Raw genomic sequence first — 21,423 nt, 5'->3', positions numbered from 1 at the left:
TATATAAATAGGACATAGTAGAAAACCAACAACGCTTGAAAATTGAATTTTCGAAATCAAGTTATTTGTAGGTAAAATATCTTTACTACAACATGAATTTCATATTAATTTATTAATAAACGTAACAAATAAAAAACCATGACAACGCAATTATAAAAAAAACTGTAAAAAGAAAACTACAAATAAATCTAATACACCTACTTGCTAAAACTAATAAAATACATATATAACAATAGGTACTACAAGTTAGTATTTTTATTAATTACTCGTTACATTATCTTTCGGAATACGGTGTACTTTTTACTTCTACTTAAATGCTCAATCACAAAATATAACTACATTCTGCTCTGTCGAGCTAAAATAGAGTTTATAGGACATATGAATTCATCTATGCACTATCAAGCAGATTCTCCCATCATGCATGTGTACTGCTTCGTGGCCGCTACACTCTATGAGAAAATAATATTACATACTAAGTAGCTGACCCTTTTTTTGTTTAAGAAGGCTGGGCGGTAGTCATAGGGTATATCACCGCGAAAACAAAAAAAAAGAAAAAAAGAGGTTGATAGAGACTATTTAACGCCACAAGCTACGATCTTTCGCCTGCTCCACATTTATAGTTCTCATTACAATATTTTCGCCGGTTAAGAGAATAGTATTAATATAATCATCGATATAAATATATGTATGTAATAACCAAGCTTGAATTGCCAGGAAGTGAGCTAAAATCCGATAAACTTACACTAGGAATACATGACTGTCGAAGAGATCAATCTCCACCTATGCATATATATTTAATGTAATGGAAATATGAAAGAAGCTCATTGAGAACCACTGTCGTAGGGACCTAGCTGATAAGTTGCCTAGCGACTGCTGATTGAAACAACAATATGTGAAACAACAGTATGAACAAGTGCAAATAGTAAAATCTCAGCACGGCCGTCTGATTTGTAAGCCAAGGATAGCTCATATGTATGTGTGCGTTGCTTTAGACAATTTATTTACACACATGTAAACATATACGGGTAATCTTCATCTAAATATCGTTTTATTGAACTCATAGTGATTGTATGACATTCGAACAGGTGAAGTCCCAGAAACTAGCGTGTAATGGTCTCGAGCGTGGGCTAAAGTCAGATAATTTTACACTAGGAATGCACGACTACCGAGGAGTTGTAGAGCTAAGGTTATGGCACACTAGGATAAAGTCTGGTGTGAGTAATGCAGTCGAATTGCAGTGTTTCCGATTACAAAATTTAATATCCCTATAGGATTTGGGAAATTCTATTATACAAAGACAAAAATATATCTTCTCAAAATCCGTTACATTTAGGTTTTTTTTTAAAGGAAGCAAAACGATACTTATTTTATTTGATTCCATTGGCATTCATTCCCAACAAAGGGAATGGTTTTTTTTTCTAATTTACCTTAAAATGAGGAAAGATTTTGATTTAGTTCGGAGTATTATTTTATAAATATGTAAATTTTTGATATATTCCGTTATTAAACAATCAGATAAGACAGAAATATAAAAATAATTATAGATGGTATAGTAATATTCGCATGAAAACTAAAAATTTATTGAACTCCTACTTACCAAATTATAATAAAGTGATGCCTATTTGATAAATGGATTTATAAATTAATTTTAATTCATATTTAATTATTGTTTTTTTATTTTTATTCACCCATTTATATGAATTATTAAGTGTTACTTGCGGTATCGCCCGCGTGTAACATCTATAGCCTTTTCCGCAGAAAAATCCCCAAATCGCTCTAGTATTCCATAACGTCTACTGTACAACATCTACTTAAAGAAAGATTAAAAACTCGCCTATTTTCCACGATAGCAAATTACCGCGATAAAACTCACTAACTTATATGTTAATCCAGATTATGATCTATCCCCCGCCCTGTGGAATGGGGGCGTTTGGAGAATTCCACCACAGTATCCCCTGCCTGTCGTAAGAGGCGACTAATAAGGGCCAAGAAGGGGGTCGTCGGCGGGCAGCAGGGGGCTGTCCGCCCTAGTGCATTTTTGTGCATTTTTGCACATCTTTCGGTTGACCCCTGGGATGGACGTCAGTGTGTTGTTGGCCTCACACTGCCGTAGACGCCGAGGGCGTCCTTCGGTGCGCGGGGGCTTCTGAGCCCCTTCCCCCCCGCCCATAGGAGACGGGCCGTAAGGCGGCACCGCGCAGGGGCGGCTGCGGTCGCAGACTTAGACACTTCAACGTCAGAGGAAGCGGGCAGCCGTCCCAAATGCGCCGAAGAGGGCCACCGCGGAGTTTTAGCTGGTAGGGCATGCAAAGGTTTAAGTTGTATATAGGGTTAGGGACTCGGCCCGGCGGTCGCCCGAAGGTCACCATCAAATCCGGGTGCTAATTTTGTGTTTAGCAATTTTTAACCACACTAACTAGCGCAAATTACGAGACAGAGTAGACACATACATTTTGTAATACTTTTGTCAATATATCAAGAAAGTAAGTATTTTATACTAAACTAGTTGACCCGACAGACCGGGTCGATCGCTGACAGTTATTTCAAACCATTGACAGTTAAGTAAAATTAATATTGTTGTTAAGTTTTCTTCAATTTTCTTTTTCTTAACAAACACATCAAAAATTAATAGCGAACTCGGTCCAGCCGTTCACGCGTGATGGCGTGACCAAGGAAATAGGGATTCATTTTTATATTTATAGATAAATGTTTCTGTGCCCAATACATCAGACATATTAGCAATCCAACTAAGTTTAGTTTTTCAACAAATGTCATATTAAGACCTAATTCCAATTTAACGCAGAATTTTAACTAATGTATCTAAATATAAATTTTGTCTGATAATTTATCTTTTAATATAAACATAAATCAAGAATATTCATTGGTAAACTCACTCTTGTGTAAAAACCATATTAAAAATAATAAAAAATAATAATATTAGCCCTGTATTATATACTTGCCCACTGCTGAGCACGGGCCTCCTCTACTACTGAGAGGGATTAGGCCTTAGTCCACCACGCTGGCTTAGTGCGGATTGGTAGACTTCACACACCTTCGAAATTCGTGTAGAGAACTTCTCAGATGTGCAGATTTCCTCACGATGTTTTCCTTCACCGTTAAAGCGAACGATAAATTCACAAAGAATACACTCATGATTTGTTGCCCACACACAAATCCCACGGGCACACACATGATGTGTGTGCCCGTGGGATTTGAACCTGCAGACATTCGTCTTGGCAGTCCGTTCTACACCCAACTAGGCTATCGCCGCTTAAACAAAACAATATTATCCGAGATGAATAAGATTGATGTTTCGTAACTTTTATTTTAGTCCGGTAGATATTTATATTTAGCAATTAATCTAAGGTTTTTTTTCATATAAAAATTATGGTTTTGAGGTTAGAAATGGTAAACTTGAATTACATAACAAATTAAGTGAATAATTTACTTCATTTGTTTATAAATTTATGATATATATTTCTAAAATATGACCAATTCTATGGTTTGTGAAATTGTTAGAAAAGGCAAAATATTTATTTTTCGCTAACGGTTTTTTTTCCCAATAAACATGTATAACAATTCCCTAAATCTAACAATTGAGTCGCTAGAACGGCAACACTGGCGCATTCTAGGTGGCCATTGCTAAGCAACTGTCGATGGAGACGGAAATGCATTACTAAAGAGTGCAGAGAGATATTTCCCAGCACAGTCTGCTGACTTGCAAACGTAGGGTGGAAAACTTGTATGTGTGCACCACCCCATTTACTCACACATACAAATTGAAAAAGTATTTGTCTGTTTTATAATATGTAGATGTATATAAAGTTCGTACAAGTGCAGTCACGGTATGTGGCTTGTATTAGTCCCAAACGTAGGCGAAAATCCGATAATTTGTTATTAGGAATGCATAACCGCCGAGGAGATTCGTCTAGGGTTGGTTCAGATGCAGCAAGGGTTGAAATTGCTTGGCAACTGTTGACTGAAACAGATATAGGTAGTTTTAATGTGTTAAACAGTAAAGACATAGTCCATCTATGTCCTACTTCAACTTATGCGATCATAATTTTGCAAAGGGGGGTTGGTATTCTATGTGTGCAGTCCACACCCTAAATTGACCCCCAGAGTGTGTTATATTTGGTAAAATTATGTATATAAATGACCTTTAATGTTACGAGAGAAGTCGCGGGCATTTAGCTAGCGAGAACAATAATTTGTATGGGAATAGGCGCGATGAGACCAGGATTTCATGACAGATGAGGAGTTCGACTCACTATACTCACCCGTTCTAGGAGGAGTGACAAGTACTCTAGAATTATGGGCGGGCACTCCGCTGATGTCTGTACACGTATCGCATACTATACTGCACACTAATGTAACATGCTTGTGCTGGAATGCCACCCCTTCAGAAAGGGGTGTAAAGAATTACGGGAATCGCAGTCATAATATTAATTTGTCGATTGCAAGGCGCCATTCTTTCTTTTATCTCCGGAATGTAAAAAAGCTTAGCTGAGCTTACGCTTGCAGCTTTTATCACGATTTGACTTATGTACCTATTAAAATCATAAAAAATTGTATGTAACCGTAATTATTTGCAAAAGTGATGCCTATTTGATATATTTTTTTTTGTAATTCATATTTTGTTTTATTATTGAGACATCTCTATAAATAAATTGTGCCAATGGAATCATCTAAGATACACCTTTTTTCAAGATTCACTCCTGACGAGATAAGACAAGTAGTAAATCTCATCTTACTTCTTACTATATTACCAATATTATAAACGCAAAAGTTTGAGATTATTTTTATACATTTATAAGAAGTAAATGCAGAAACTGATGGAAGGATTTAGATTAAATTCAAGTGTTTATGTAAGCGAGATTAGCATATTGTCTACTTTTATGCTAAATCTAAACTAAAACCCCGCCATACTACTCTCTCTCCTTTATATGGAAGTTCGTGGGGTGCGCAATACGCATGTCAATGCAACTGCAATCCTCGCAGTCTGCTTTTGGACAGAATCTCTCGCCGTCCAGGGAATGAGACCTCGGTTGGGTCACAGACTTGTATAGAAACAGCGCGACAGCCTTTAGGCACCTGCCCTTCACCTGCTGCCACTTACAGGCCCGCTTAGGAAGGTCGAAAGGTTTCTCCGAAGTCTGCTGCGAGAACGAAGTATAATGCACAAGAGACCGTTCCCTCTCTCTTTTCGACGCCTCTTTAACGGACATGACTTGTTCGCGAAAAGAGCGGAAGCCACGGATGCGAGATCATGATTTGAATCCTAAGATAAATGTTTAACCATAACTTTAAAATCATGAATTTTCATTTGAATACGATTTATCGTTTTGTGCAAAACTAAAAGTCGTCAGTGCGCGCATACCCTATTTTGCGATCAGTGGGAAGGGGTGGGAAGATGGATCTTTCTGTGCATCAGCACCCCTATTACACACATTCGCATACAAACGGGGAGACTACATGCTATTATCTATAGCAATTATATTTATAGAGTACGCGAGAATGCGGGAATCATTTAGCTACGACTATATATACAAATCGATGCGATATTACTAGGAACTTATGACTTAGAAAGAGGTTCACGTATGTGCGTCTCTGTCGCACTAGGATGTGTGTCGAATGCTGTTCTAATGGGCGGGTACTCTGCATACGTGTGCATTAGAATAGCCGCATCTACGTTTGTTTGCAACGGGCTTTGACGGTTTATACCGCATAGGTTCTCAACATGCGGCATAAACACCCCATTGTTGGCGTTTGAGACTCTGGTTGGGAGGGGTCGAGTAAAAGACCCAAAGTAAATTAGTGGGGCTTGAGGTAGCGCAGAAGGGGCATGGGCAAATTATTTAATATAAAAGCCTAAAAGATATACGCTAATACGGAATCACATACGAAAATAACGTAAAAATTTATATAATTTTTGCCACATGCGCCAAAATTTGGGTAAGACTGGCAGTGATTTAAAATTATAAAACATCTACAATTGAGGTTATAGTAGAGTATTAAGATTTTTAATTTCCAAATATGAAAATACTCGAAAAATAATAGTATACTGGGTTCATGTAAAAAATGTAGCTAGTAAGTTTTCAGGCCTTTGTATAATATTTGTTGTGAAATTATAATAAAATAAACATACACAAAAAACTATTATTTTTATCATCAGTGTCTTCCAGGCTTTCGGGAGTCAGTAAGTGACGTATATGCATCGACAGGTCAATGCTCGCACTCTGATCCCGTGTAGACCTTTTCAATAGGCTTTTTCATTTTTAACTTTAACTTACATAATTATAAAGTGCAAACTATGGCAGAAGCAAAAAAAGAGGCGGCAGCATTGTTATCACTTTGCCATCTCATAGCGAGTTCATTGATCCCTTTACTAAAAAAACATGGGGGCGAAAATCAATAAACTCTCTGAAGGCGGTTCGGACCGCCCCATCGAAGTCGAATTGTTTGTCCTTGTAAAAAGTTATCCAAATAACGAAAAAGGGCGTAATCTGTTGGAGCAAGGTCTGTGACTACGGTGGATGTCGCAGACATTTTATTTGCAGCTCCTCTAATTTAGCGGCTATCTAGAGTTGTCCTGAAGCAGCTGTGGCCTAGAGCGATTAACCAGCCTCGATTATTTAGCAGTTAGTTCCTCCATCATCTTTAATTCCACATAATAGACCTTGATCTCCGGCCGTCCACCTGAGGCAAATCTTGTGTGCTCCACACTAAATGCACGTCCATGCATGGGGATTGGGGACATTATGCCGCGGCCCTAGGCACATAGTGAAATGTGTATACGTCACGATTGCCAAATTCTCGTTGAGGCCTATAAGGGCTCGTGACCATTCAGTAGCCCTTTCCCTTCCACTCATACTAAGATGGTCCTTTTCTCTTTACCTAGCACTTCTTTTCCAACTTTCCTTCAGGACCCTGCAACTGCTAAGCCGGGAGAAACCAGTATATCGTTCGCAGGTTTCCCTGGGTGTTGACTGCGCGGCCCGGTATTAAAAAAATCTTTAAGGTGATGACTTAAACTTGATTAAGACAAAAAAAAGCATCCGAATGGATGAAATAAGCACATGACGCGTCCTTTTTGATTGATCTAAGATTATATATTATAAAGCTTGTAAAAGTCATAAAAATCAATCTATCCAGCCGTTTCAAAAATTTACGCAAACTAAAGGTACACATAGACGCATACTTTGAAAATTAAAAATTATAGTATTAAATTCCTTGAGAATATTTTCCGTGACAACCAAAATTATTTGCTGTGGTTTCTTGTGCTTCGGTTGGTTGCAACTGTCGTGACAAGTTTAGTACCGATACATACCAACACATGCAGTTTCACGCATACGTGCAAAGTCAACGACGGAATGGCTGGCGTCTTCCTGAATTCCACGAGTGATATTACCTATATTGATTAATGGGCGGTCCCGGAGGCATATCGGTGGTCAATACATTCTCTGAAGTCATGATATCCTGGTATACATAGGAAATTCACCCCATAAATGCATGGCTGTCCGTGGGTTTATGATGACTATTTTACCTTAAAGAAGCGGTGAGAGGATTAAATACGGAGAACAAAGCCCGTAGCCAAGCCTTCTTACAATGTTAACGTTAGTGGAAAACAAAAAATATGGGAATGATATACCTATGCAAACAATAAATCTATCGCTAGGTTATATCATTCCTATACATAACGGTTGTAGAAAGCCACCTTGCCTACGGCCCAGGAATCTAAAAGGTTTTACATTTGTTTCTAGAAAACCCTAGTATATTTTTTTTGATCACTTATACTATTTATGCGGATCACATACACGCCTTTCATTCCCAAGAGTAGGCAGTGGCACAATTGTTGCACCCACTTATTGCCGTGCATATTCCGTTCCATGATGTGATAGGCGACGAGGTTATCGGGCAATGCTGCTGATTAAAAAACTCAATATAATTTTGCTCGACCCAGCAATTCAAACCAAGACCTCAGTATATATAGTCGTACCGTAAGATAACTACGCCACAGAGTCATGCGAGTCGCATTCGCATAATTGAAAGCTGAATCACCTACTAAAGGATTGAACTATCAATAATAATAAAGGTGTTAATTCCGTTTAATAAATTTAGGTAAAAAACTTACGCATTTTATAATTATTTGTTTACTATTAATACTAACAGAAACTAAACTATATAATATGAAAAGAAAAAGGGCTTCAAACGTCCGTATTTAAGGCGCGTGGTTTGAAGCGTGCATGTTGCACTTTATCGCCAATCAAAATCGCTTGTTTTCGTCATGCGCAATCACATTTTAAGACACCCTTGAAGGTTATGAATATCTGGTACTCTCTCTTTGAAATCAGGTATGTTGCTAAGCTACGATTCGCTTTCTTTTTTCCATTAAACATTGCTATCGCTTTGGAAATTATACTATAATTAAAATAGACAATAAAAAATATAAAATAAGATTTGAGGATTATGACTTTATGCAACGTAGATTTTGCCCGTAGCTCTTCCGCTCAAACGATGAAAATAGTATAACACTCAGAGGCAGTGTAGCTTCCTATTGTTTTAATATCTGAAATAAGTTTCAGTTTATAGACTGCAAAGAAAGTTTGCTATTGATGATGTTAATACAAATAAAGTATATAATATAAAATAAACAAAGTATCTCTTATTGGAATGGCCGCTTAAGTCGCCGAGAATAAAATTGTAAAAGTTATATAATTTTATCGTCTAATTTCTTATGTTAAGATCTATTTTGGATCGGTATTTTAAAATAATACATAATTCATTCCACAATGTGCGTATCTTAGATCAATTAAATAAATAGCGCCGACATTATGAAATAATGTGTCGCCGCGCAAGTTACATCTTTAGTTGAGATTTTTAAACCAGCTAAAGGATTTAAAAAAAAAAAAGAGTTAAGAGGCATATTTGTAGATTCATTTTCATTTTATATCATTAACAAACTGTCTTTTATTCACACGCCTGTAATAATCTATACTATTATATAAAGCTGAAGAGTTTGTTTGTTTGTTTGTTTGAACGCGCTAATCTCAGGAACTACCGGTCCAAACCGAAAAATTCTTTTTATGTTGGATAGCCCTTTGTTCGTGGAGTGCTATAGGCTATATACCATCATGATATACCCAATAGGAGCGGGGCAGTAATGGCTAATCTCAGGAACTACCGGTCCAAACTGAAAAACTCTTTTTGCATTGGATAGCCCTTTGCTCGTGGAGTGCTATAGGCTATATATCATCACGCTATACCCAATAGGAGCGGAGCAGTAATGGCTAATCTCAGGAACTACCGATTCGAACTGAAAAAATATTTTTGTGTTGAATAGTCCTTTGTTTGTGGAGTGCTCAAAGTTATATATCATCACGCTATGACCAATAGTGTAGCAGTAAATGAAACATGTTGCAAAAGCGGGGAAAATTATGAGTTTTGAGAGCTTCCGTTGCCTGCGCTGCGTAAACGGTTAAAGTTATGCAACAATGATGTATGACGGGATTGTTTCACTTAAAAAGTTCTAAAAAATATATTATAAAACAAAGTCCCCCGCTGCATCTGTCTGCCTGAACGTGTTCAACTCAAAAACTACCCAACGTATTAAGATGAAATTTAGTATGGAGACAGTTTGAGACCCTGGGAAGAACATAGGTTCCCGGGAAACTACTACTTTTATAACGGAAAACTTTAGTCTGAAAAACTTTATAACGCGGGCGGAGCCGCGGGCAAAAGCTAGTCTCTCCATAAAATCTTGGACCCATTTCTTCGTACTAGTAAGTAACACTGATTTAAAAACGGTCGAAATCGTTATAGATGTTTTTTTTAGAAAATCATTAATATATTTAAGTTTATCCACAACTTGAAGTATCTGTACACTTATACCTTATGAATAAGCGAATAATTCCTTTTCAACCTCATTTAAAAATATTGTGCAATTATGAATAAGCGAATAATTCCTTTTCAACATCATTTAAAAATATTGTGCAATCAGGCATACAAGTAGCTGAACAAATTTAAAATATCAAAACGTTTCTACACATTAAATTAAGTCTAAAAAACATTTTTCCTTTTCCCAAAATAATGTAAACCGTTTAAAGTTTATGATAGTAAATAAAAAACTATTGTGGATAAGGACACAAAAGTTTAAACGCGATTTTAAATTTTCATTTTTATTAGTGAATATGTCTATTTATGGTGACTTTACATATTATATTATTTTTAATCTGTCTCCGTCAACTTTTGATTTGAAGATGTAGCTGACTGACGGACTAAGATGACTCTCTATTTTCTTTACGCGAATGGACTATAATATTAGGTTAGCACATAGTCGGCTTAGTGACGAACTTACACATTTACCGCGACTAGACTATTTAATTTATACAAAAAGGAAGATTAACCAAAAAAATAGATACTGTTTCTTTAAATCTATATATAAAAATGAATCCCTATTTCCCTTGGTCACGCCATAAGGCGTGAACGGCTGGACCGATTTCTCAATATTTTTTTTGTTGTGTTTGTTATTGTCAGGATAAGTTCTTATGAAAGAAATAATTCAAAAAATTGCACGGAAAATTGAGAAATTAAAAAAAACTTAAAGAAAATATAAATTTTATATAACTGTCAATTGTTTCAAATAACTGTCAGCGATTAACAGAATGCGGGCTGCAAATTCATAGTTAAGACGGGACAACGTCTGTCTGTGAAATTTTACTTTAATTACTTATTAACGAGACTGTAAAGTTTAAAAATAATTTGAATAAAAAAAGCATAAGGGTACTTTTATACGAACTAGGGGAGTGTTGGGAATTGAACCCAAGACCCTTCAGCGTGATACGCCGGCGCTCTACCACTGAGCTACACTCCCGATGAAATATTGAGCAAATTTAACTATTGTTTGGATGCTGACTGTGTTGATAGCGAAGTTGTTTTACAGTACGACTGCAGTCCTGAAATCTCGGGTTCGAGTCCTGAGTCTGGTCAAGTAACATTTTATTTTATTAGTGGAAGTGAAGAAATGTGACTTTTTGGAGTCTCATTAAAAGCCGAACATCTGTTTTCTGCGGAATATAGATAATTCACAGTTATGCTCAGAAGCGACATCTTTTATCATCGTCACTCAATTAGAGTGTGACATCTGTAAGAATTCAGTGATTACTCATAGCCGACTGATGTGTCTGTTTGTCGACAACGAAAGCGACATCTATTATGAACTCGGGTGTACCTTGCATAGGGTTCGGGACGGGAAATATGTTCTGGCTACTAACATTCCTAATACCCCCAAAAAAAGCAAGAACTGCTACAAATTGCTGCCTGTTTGTCGGCAAGTAGCGTTCTTGTAATGTTTTTCCTGAAAAAAAAAACTCTAATAATTTTGTTTATTTTTAATTGAGTAGTTATCCTAGTACGAAATGACTCCAAGAATTTATGGAGATATAACAGGCGCGTAAAAAAACAGTGTTGACAAATGAATTGAAAATGAATCTATAAACATGCCTTTCGCCTTAAACTCTTTTTTAAAATTATTTAGTTGGTTTAAACGAGGGTTGTTCTTGAAATAAAATGTCTACTAAACATCTAACTTGCGCAACGACTTCAACATCGACGGGGAGGCCATTTTCAAGGATACGACTGTACCAGCAATGAAACCAAGCCAAGAGCATTGACAAAAAAATGTGGATATAGTACTATAGTCTACACACAGTCAAATGATGCCAGGATGTACGATTTGAACAGTTTTAATGTATGTTAGAAGTTAACACTGAAACCGTATCATGGGTTTGGAAGTTTGATAGACCACATCCTGTATAGTGAAGCACGTTGAACATCCTGGGTTCAACTCCCAGTGCTCCCGTTAATCATCCAATCTCTTCATTTTTTATCTCACGTCCCGTGCAAATTTTATGTTGGTCGGAAAATTACAAACTTCCTTCCTTTTACTTATAAAAGAAATATAAAGAAATGACCTCTAAAATAGGTTTCATATTTTTCTAATATAAAAACAACAAAACATAATATTTTGTTTTCATTATTATGGCTAAAAAAATAAAAAGTAAACATTTTTAAAATTAAGCTTTTAATTCATGATCCTATTAGTTCTCTTTCTGTTCATTATGTCCTGGTGCAAGCCGGAAAGCTTTTAGCCCACGCTTTGCAGCTTCGCCCGCCTCGTACATGATCAGTTTGATCTGTGTTTTCTAGGTATATTTTTAGAACTTTTTACATGAACAACTCTACCTGCGTCATTGTTGCGTAACTTTTACCCTTTACGCAGTGCAGGCAACGGGAGTTTTCAAAAGGAATAAAGTTTACCCGTTTCGCAACATTTTTCATTACTGCTCCGCTCCCATTGGTCATAGCGTAATGTTATATTGCCTATAGTCTTCTTCGATAAATAGGCTATGCAATATTAAAGGAATTTTTCAATTCGGACCAGTAGTTCTCGAGATTAGCGCGTTCAAACAAACAAACTCTTTAGCTTTACACCTATATAATAGTATAGAGAAACCGATTATCTAGACTAATAATATAATCATTACTGTGGAGTGCTAACCCTTCTTTATGTTGACGACTACTATACTTTATAATTTATCCTTTTAAATTAATATTATCTATAACATTTTAACTGCATGTAAAATCTATAATATATTGTATAAAGATATGTACAAAAAATACTCCTAGCAGTGACCTCGTGAGCTCATCTATTTCCTACATTAATGGGCATCAGGAGCTACCGCGACTCCTAGCTCCCACAGTATCCAAGATCAAAACAAATATTTTTGGAACCTCCAAACATTCGTAAAGATACAGAAACAGTCCTGGATTTGTAAATAGGACGTATAGGCCGTGGCCTATGGACAGTAGCCTCTTAGGCGGCAGATTTCAGAGGACCCTCTCGATTTAATGAATCATTCGTTTATTTAACTTTAGTGCCTTATATTACAAACGAATGGAAAATTATTAATAAGTATTTAGAAACCTACATACATACATAAACCTAGTTAAAGTTAAATACAACACCTAGCCGAAGGTTTTGGCTTTGCCGTGATTTAGTTTTAATTGAATTTTCGATATACCTATTAAAGTATCAAAATTACGTACCAGTCAGTACTGCCATCTATCTGCTCGTAGCGCAAAGATATAGACATGAACCCAGGCACAGGCTACCGACGCGCCTGGAAACATTTTCCTATACTGTATTTTCGTGTTTTAAAACTACAATATTAAATTCACTCATAAATGGCGAAGGGACGAAAATAAAATTAAAAAAAACTAATAAGAAAGTTGAAAAATAAGATGTCATAAGTTTTTTGCAAAATGAAATGGATTTTCCATCTATGAAAGTACAAAAAAACTAGGTGTTCATCATTTCGCAGCTTGCAAATTTAAATGATCTCTTCACTTTTATGCGATCGTGGTAGTTAAAGTTGGATCTCTCCTCTATAAATATGTTTTACTTTTCAATCGCCATTTTCAATAAACGATGCCTATCGCTTTTTTCAATCTATCTCAAAAATGGACCAATCAGAACAGAGTTTTTTTAAATGCTTACAAATAAGTTATATTTAAATTGGTTTATTCTCAAAAGCGGATTGAAGATTGAGATTGGAATCGTTTATTGAAAACAGCTGTAAATTTATGTATCCGCGCTAGAGCAGTCTTTAAACTTATTCGGCTTATGGCTACCATAATTACTTATTAAGTACTTGATCAAGTCAAAGACTGCAGCCATCGTTGCGTACTCGAAAATAAATAATTTGTTAGAAAATATTTATAATTATCCCTTAGAAAAGTTGTTTTGCTATCGAATATTTACGAAATTATTTTTGTTTACTATATACGTAATAATAATATAGATTAGTTTATAGTTATTATTGCAACATGATTATTTATTAAAGGTAATTTGTTTTCTTTATCCCTCTAAAGTCTAAATTCTAAAATGTCTACTGCAGTGACGTAGCGTGGATTCTTGCCACTCTGAGCGAACCCGAAAAAAAATCCCAGCATTTACAGCCTACTATTATAATATTATGAATTCACTATATTATGTGTAAATTAAAGCTGGCCGTTTTTATTCATATGTAATACTTATATTGACATGATCTAGGGAGTTTTGTTTTTAGTTGATTATTCTCAGAACTCTTTGTTATATATTAATAGTTCACTAAGTTAAATTTAAATTGTATTTGTACCGTATGGAACATAGGAATTGATAAATAAGACGCTAAAGAAACATCTTTTTAAAAAAATAAATTTATAGGCGCCGACTCCAAAAAAATATTGATGCAATTAAAAGAAAAGCATAACTTTACTCAAATCATAAATAAATATGTATATAAAATAAATGTGCTTATAAACAAAAACCACGAACTGGAAAGAAGATTATATATTTGTTGTGAGTATACTATTATTTATATCCATCAAAATATTTACGAAGAATGCCTTAGTTATTTTTTTCTAACATTCAATGTGTACATAAAATTGAGTTTTAAGTTACTTCTTCTTCTTGCGTCGATGTCCTCAATGCTGAGGGTCGTGACCCCCTGCACGGATCATTTTATTCCGGACTATACTGCGCCAATGGTGCCGGTCTTCAGCATTTAAGTTACTTAAGCCATAATAATTATTAATGAATGGGCGTTTGTCCATTCATTGAATGGGACTTGCGTCCCTGAAAGAGGTCGGACATACGCTCCGTTTTACTAGGAAAGCAGAAATGCCGAGGACATTTATTATAGTATGCGATCAATGATTCTCAACTGACGGATTGGTCTTTATTGTAGTTACTTATAATGTTGTAAACGTATTCTAAGAAATGTAGTTTTCCTGAAACGAGTGATTCGTGTGAGGCAACAATCATTGTTTCATGTCACATGAAAATTTTTTTTTGTTTGTTGTTGCAATTAAATTGAATTATCTAACTTGAATATCCATTTGCTTCAATTGTGATTTGTTAACTCAGAAAACAATACTTATAATATTTTCGGCAGAAATTAATATTTTTTGCAGTCTCGGCAATTGATTCTTCTAAGTTTAATGTCCACATCCTGATTATAAAGATGCGTTTAAATTGGTTCCGAGCCAATGACGTGATCCCGAACCTACGACGTCATAATATTTCATCCACAGCATTACCAGGAGAGCATAATACGTTACCAGTCTTCGAACTGAAGGAGATAGTGTTTAAACTTGGACCTTAGTTGTATTACATAGAGCGTAAAATAACATTGTTTATTACGTACGATACGTGCAGAAAACAAGAGATGTCGTCTGAAGATGGCAACATAATGAAAGGGATTTATATTGATTAATAATCGCTATTCCTTGTAGTATGGGATGGTATATAATAAGAATAATGCAAAAATAATAAGGTTCGCGAAAAGTTTATGCATTAATTCACCTCTTTATTTCAATACCTAATTATATCGAGTGTTGAATTGCAATATAAAACCATAAAATACTGTCTAGTTACAAATAAAATTTTCAAACGCCAAAATCAAAATTAATAACGGAAATTTATTATCTACTATAATTTTAGATGATAAGTAGTAAAACTATTGTTTTATCATAATTAGTTCTAAACCCCTTTCAATACCAATATCTAATATACATGAGAATATGAATATTATCTTTTTAGTACATTTATTTCAGTTGTATCTAAATCCTATATGTAAACACACCCTATCACCACTAAGTATCGAGTAATATCAATTGTCTCTCTTCATGTTTGCTATCTCCCTCGCCCTTATTGTGACGTATCTGTTGGGGGGCACTACGTTCATTAATGTTCCGCAAGCCTCGCTGTTCATATCAGCTCTTACGCCGTATTATACCAAAATCAATATATTCGAAAGTAATTTGGATTTATTAAGGTTGAATTTATGTCCCATTTTCGTGAATATTTTCTGTTTAAAGTGCTAAAAACCTTTTTATGAGTCAATGGATATTATCGAACGAAAAGAAATATTCATTAATATCTGGAATATATAACTGAATTAAAATGTTACAGGTCAATTTGGTGAACCTGGTACTGTGGCTTTGTACGGAACTTCACGATCCATTACAATTACGCTTTGCGTTTCAATGTTCGATTTCCCCCTACTCTGATACGTTACGAACAGTCAAATAACATCTCCTCTGCTTTTCTGCGATCCTGGTATAAAAGCAGGTAACTTTGCTCCTGTCAGTCCTATGCACATATATATTGTTTACTTGTACAAACTAATTTCTTATACATTAATTCTGTTACACATTTATAACTATCATTTTGTAAACCAGTTTCATTTATAATTTTTGTGTTCAGTTTCTCGATTTTTTTTAAATAAATAGCTGGGAAATGCTTTGCTAATGACCTAATTCTGAGAAAATATTATTCCTATACCCGACCCGGGGATCGAACCGGAGTCCTCAGGACTGCAGTCCTACCGTAATACAACTTCGCCATCGACGCAGTCAGCGTCGAACTAATAGTAAAATTTGCATTTCATATGCGTCGGGAGTGTAGGTCAGTGGCAGAGCGTCGGCGTTTCACGCTGAAGAGACTTGGGTTCAATTCCCAACACTCCCCTAATTCGTATAAAAGAGCCCTCACCAATATTTTTTTAATTCAAATTATTTTTTACCTTTACAACCTCGTTATAAAGCAGTTCCAGTAAAATTTAATATTATTATTTAAAGACTTTTCCAATTTGTTTCTATTTTTTATGTTGTTTATATTATTATTTTTTTATTTCCTTGAATGACGAGACGAGCTAGCCGTTCGCCTGATGGTAAACGTTACGACTGCCCGTAAACAATAGAATCACCATCCAACACCTTGAATAACAAATTATTGTTTGGTATTCCAGTGCGCTCGCCATCCTGAAACATGAAATGTTAAATCTCGTCATGTACAGTAGTTACACTAACTACAATTTACTTCAAACCGGAACAAGACAGTGACTATACACTGCCGATTAGCGGCAGAAATAGACACTGCGGTGATACCTACCCAGGCGGACTTTCACATATTCAAGAGACCTACCACCAGTTAAATCACCTTTCATTTAATATAAGGAATTTCAATTTATTGTAGTCTGTTAACTACTTGGAAGTTTAATAAAAAAATAGATTAACACTCCTCAATTTATAATGAGATACAGGGTGCCCCAGAAAATTGTGTCAAGCGGAGGTCCAAAGATAGAGCACCCTTGGGGTACCCGAATCACCCACCATCACCGTGTGTGTTCCGCGATTTTTCATAGTTTTCGAGTTAGGAATTTTTAAGAATTTTCGATTGGAACGATTAAATGTTCTCTTTTTAAAAAAGTAGAAGACTAATTCGAGATTTTTTTGTTGCAACAAAATTTTCATTAGTTGTACTTTTCTGCTAAAAACAATCGGTTTCAAGGTAGGTCTAGAACTTTTCCAGACTCTCAATTTATATATTCATTAAAAAACATAGTCCTTCATGGGGGCTATTTTGGCTAAAATCAGCCTTAAAACACAACGAGGTAAAAAAAAAATTTGCCATCAGATTACAATTATTTTTTGTAGTCTCATCATTCTTAAGGTTAATAAGTTGTTAGAAGAAAATATTTGATGTAGACAACAATGTAATATATTTAAATAAACAGATTTTGTACTAATATTTTTTTTTCTTTTCATTAGTCGTAATTAATTACCTTATTTTTTTAAATGTACACAATAGAGTACGTTTCATTTATAATTAAACTGGCCGAGAAATTCCATTGTATATAGCAGCTGTCGTTCCGCTCTCCCCTCCACATTTTTCTACCTGTTCGAGATCCCTACTGCTATTTTTATACACAGGTATCTTTGAAAAATATTCCTATATGTCTACTCAGGTAAGATTTAACATATAAATAAAAAAAAATACTGTTTAAAGTGAAAATATTTGGTCAAACATTAATTTTTTATAATATTTTTTTTTAACAATGAAAAAATGGAGTGCACAAAATAATTTTGGGTAAACATTGCAATTTATAGTTTAAAAAACAATATCCCACATCGATCGTATTAATTCATTCACTATAACTTTAATCCGAGGTGAAAACCTCCAGGCGCTCCACTATTAATACCACACTGATTATACTCATCCGTAAGATTGTGTTGTGTCGCATAAAGAGTGCTGTTCCTCGATGCACGCGAATAAATGTGATCCGCAGGAGTACTAAGAAAGCATAGCCTTACAGAGATCATCTAAAATAGCAAACAAAAACAAATCAATAAATATATACGGACTACGGACGAATTACACACGTTATAGTCAATACTACGCATGTGCCAGCTTCAACAACAGGTGGTTTCGCGTACCGAGTACCAGGGTATCATGAAAACGGGGGAAATAGGAATTGCCGTATCTTGTGATACGCCTCAACATTTCCCTTTCACTGTTCTTCTAATCATTGTAAAACGCGTCAACAGTTTCTGGGTTACTTTTGCAGTTACCAATAGTATGATATATTATTTAATTTATAATGTTCTTAAGCAATGTAACTGTGTTTATATTGACTTTAATAAAACTATCAAAACATTTTTTCATTCTCTTGTGTAGGCATTTAACGTTTTGTATAAAATGATCTAAACGTAATTTTATTTTATAATAGGGATATGTCCTTTAAGTAATTGCTGAGTATTCATATTCTAATCTTTATATGACAAAGTAAAATAATAGGCCAATGATATTTTACAATGTATATATATTAACTCAGATCGTTGAAATGGTGATAAATATAATTTATAACATTTTATAAGTTAATGTATGATAAAATGTTATAATTAATAATTAAATTATATGATCAATAAATAAAATACGTACTTTAATTCATAGAGTCTGAAAGTAACCAAACGCCTGAAAAACACGACACAGATACACATCGCGTAGGAAACCGTCTTGTATGTAGAAACGCTTGTGTTTAAACATTTTATGTTTCCCACCCTTTCCCTGCCCCTTTGTGCGTTAGTTTTCGATTATATCACGTCATCCGTCTCATTTTTTAGGACATTTGTATATCAGCGATGAAAGAGAAGGATATAGAAGCGAAGCTACGTCAGGTTACAAATGAGTGGTCGGTTCACGAGCTTACCTTCCAAACATTTAACAACCGCGGCGAGCTGCTGCTTAGAGGCGACACCACTGCCGAAACCATTGGTCAGCTTGAAGACAGTCTAATGATACTTGGATCCTTGTTGTCTAATCGGTAAGGATGATATTAAGTAAGTACTGCACAAGAATTAGTTTTAAACAAAAAATATTTTCGTTATGTCGTTTCAAAGAAACTAGAAATCGTCCGTAATATTAGACTGACCTGAGACCTGCCTTCACAGTGGATAGCGATAGGTTTGAATTCACTGATTCATCATCATCAATCGTAGGATGTTCACTGCTGAACATGGGTCTCCCCCAAAGATTTCCTAATAAACCTATTGGATGTGGCCTGCATTCAGCGACCCCCTGCACCTTTTGTTAGGTCGTTTGTCCACGTCATGGGCGGACATCCAACGCTGCGCTGTGTTAATATTCGCTACGAATTGTATTTATTAAGATTATTTCTCAAAATACTCGATCAGTCGTAAATCCACAAACTAGCTTTGTAACATGGGTGTCCGTTATTAAAGTAGGTAACGCAAAAAAATTATAGAACAAGAAATGTTAAATAATTTTGACACATAACCTTACGGCTCTAACGTTCGAGACAAATGCTTTAGAAACTTTGTTGCAAATTCTTTTTAATATTTAGTTTATTAAAGTGATTCTTTTATATTCACGTCATCGTTATTCTAGAGACGGGATGTAAGTATAGGCCGCTCTATCTTATTTTCAGATATAACGCACCCTTCAGAAAACAGATCCAACAATGGCTTTACGATCTGCAAAGCACAAACGAAATCTTAGAGCGCTGGCTTCTAGTTCAGAACATGTGGGTGTATCTCGAAGCGGTGTTCGTGGGAGGCGACATCGCGAAACAATTGCCCAAAGAAGCGAAACGGTTCTCAAAAATCGACAAATCGTGGCAGAAGATCATGCAAAGGGCTCACGAGACACCCGGCGTGGTGTCGTGCTGCGTTGGTGACGACCTGCTGAGACAACTCTTGCCTCACTTGCAAGAGCAACTGGAGTTGTGCCAGAAGAGTCTTAGTGGCTATTTAGAGAGGAAAAGAACGATGTTCCCGAGGTTTTTCTTCGTGTCGGATCCTGCCCTGCTTGAAATTCTTGGCCAGGCATCCGATTCACACACGATACAGAATCATCTACTTTCTATTTTTGATAACATCAGATACGTCAAATTTCATGATATTGGTGAGCCTATATTATATCTTATAGCTGTATGCATCATGAAAATACAATATCTATAATATTTACTACAATACAGGCAAGTTTCATTAACATACAAAAGTAACTTTTGTATGTTAATGAAACTTTAATAAAAAGATATTTACAGAATTATTATATCTTACCAAATTTAAAACTGATCAATATTTTCCCCATGCAGTGAACATTTAAATGTAATTTATATCTCACTTCACTCGCGTTTTAATGACCGAAAGCTAGGATAATCTCGACTGGGTGGCACACGCGTCGAGTCTTTGGTAGGTGAACCAGCTGTAATCAGTGGAAAACGGGTCGATAAACGCGTAAAATCGTCCTTGAGAGAGCGAATGACCTAACCAAGGCCATATACACCCAGGTTGCTGATATAACCTCGAATTCTCTCATATGAAACTGAAGCAGAGGCGACAATTTTCTTCAGTATATCCTAATCTAAATGTTTAAAAATTAATCTCTATTTGCCTTGATCATGCTGTAACTTAAGAATGACTTAGCCAAATTCTGAATTTTTTTAAGGTTTGTAATACTTTCTAGAAGGTTTTTACGGCAAGAAAAATTAAGAATATTGTTAAAAAATTCAACAATTTCAAAAAACTTGTCGAGTCTTTTAACTTCGCGCGTTTAATGAATGTGAATTTTGAAATATCACTTTAGTTTCCAAAATCATTTCAAGTAACAATTTATCGAAAAGTCGCAGTTCGAAATAAATATTCGATATTTATTTATAACTAAGACAATTCAGCATTTATTGAGTGAAGCTAGTGACTGATAAAATTCTCGATTAACACAACGATAAAATTTCAATATCTTAAATAAATGTAACTAGGTCTGTCACCTTCTAAAATTTTTCGCAGAATACAACAAAATGATAGCAATCGTATCATCTGAAGGCGAGGAAATTAAACTAGAGCGTCCGGTGCGAGCAGAGGGGTCAGTAGAGACCTGGCTTACGTCACTGCTTCAGTCAGCTCAGAGCAGTTTGCATTCAATCATAAGGAATGCTGTTTCTATTATCAACGATCCCACCTTCAATTTACTGCTATTCCTGGATAAAATGCCAGCGCAGGTAAGTGTGGTAGGTTACC

The 21,423-nt window shown here is 35.5% G+C and overlaps 1 protein-coding gene across 5 annotated transcripts in view; it reads left to right on the top strand.

Moving 5' to 3' along the window:
- LOC115445604 (dynein heavy chain 5, axonemal) overlaps positions 1–21,423 on the top strand; it is a 148,480-nt gene that overhangs the window by 110,713 nt on the left and 16,344 nt on the right. For all 5 annotated transcript variants that reach the window (XM_037444012.1, XM_037444016.1, XM_037444014.1 and 2 more), the window contains 3 exons: positions 19,009–19,208; positions 19,833–20,308; positions 21,193–21,404. In XM_037444012.1, the coding sequence (XP_037299909.1) occupies positions 19,009–19,208; positions 19,833–20,308; positions 21,193–21,404 (888 nt within the window). The remainder of the gene's footprint in view (positions 1–19,008; positions 19,209–19,832; positions 20,309–21,192; positions 21,405–21,423) is intronic.

This window comes from Manduca sexta, chromosome 27, assembly GCF_014839805.1.
Source record: "Manduca sexta isolate Smith_Timp_Sample1 chromosome 27, JHU_Msex_v1.0, whole genome shotgun sequence".
Classification (NCBI taxonomy): Eukaryota; Metazoa; Arthropoda; class Insecta; order Lepidoptera; family Sphingidae; genus Manduca; species Manduca sexta.
The sequence above is the reverse complement of the archived record's forward strand: the minus strand, read 5'-3'. Positions and strand labels throughout refer to the sequence as shown.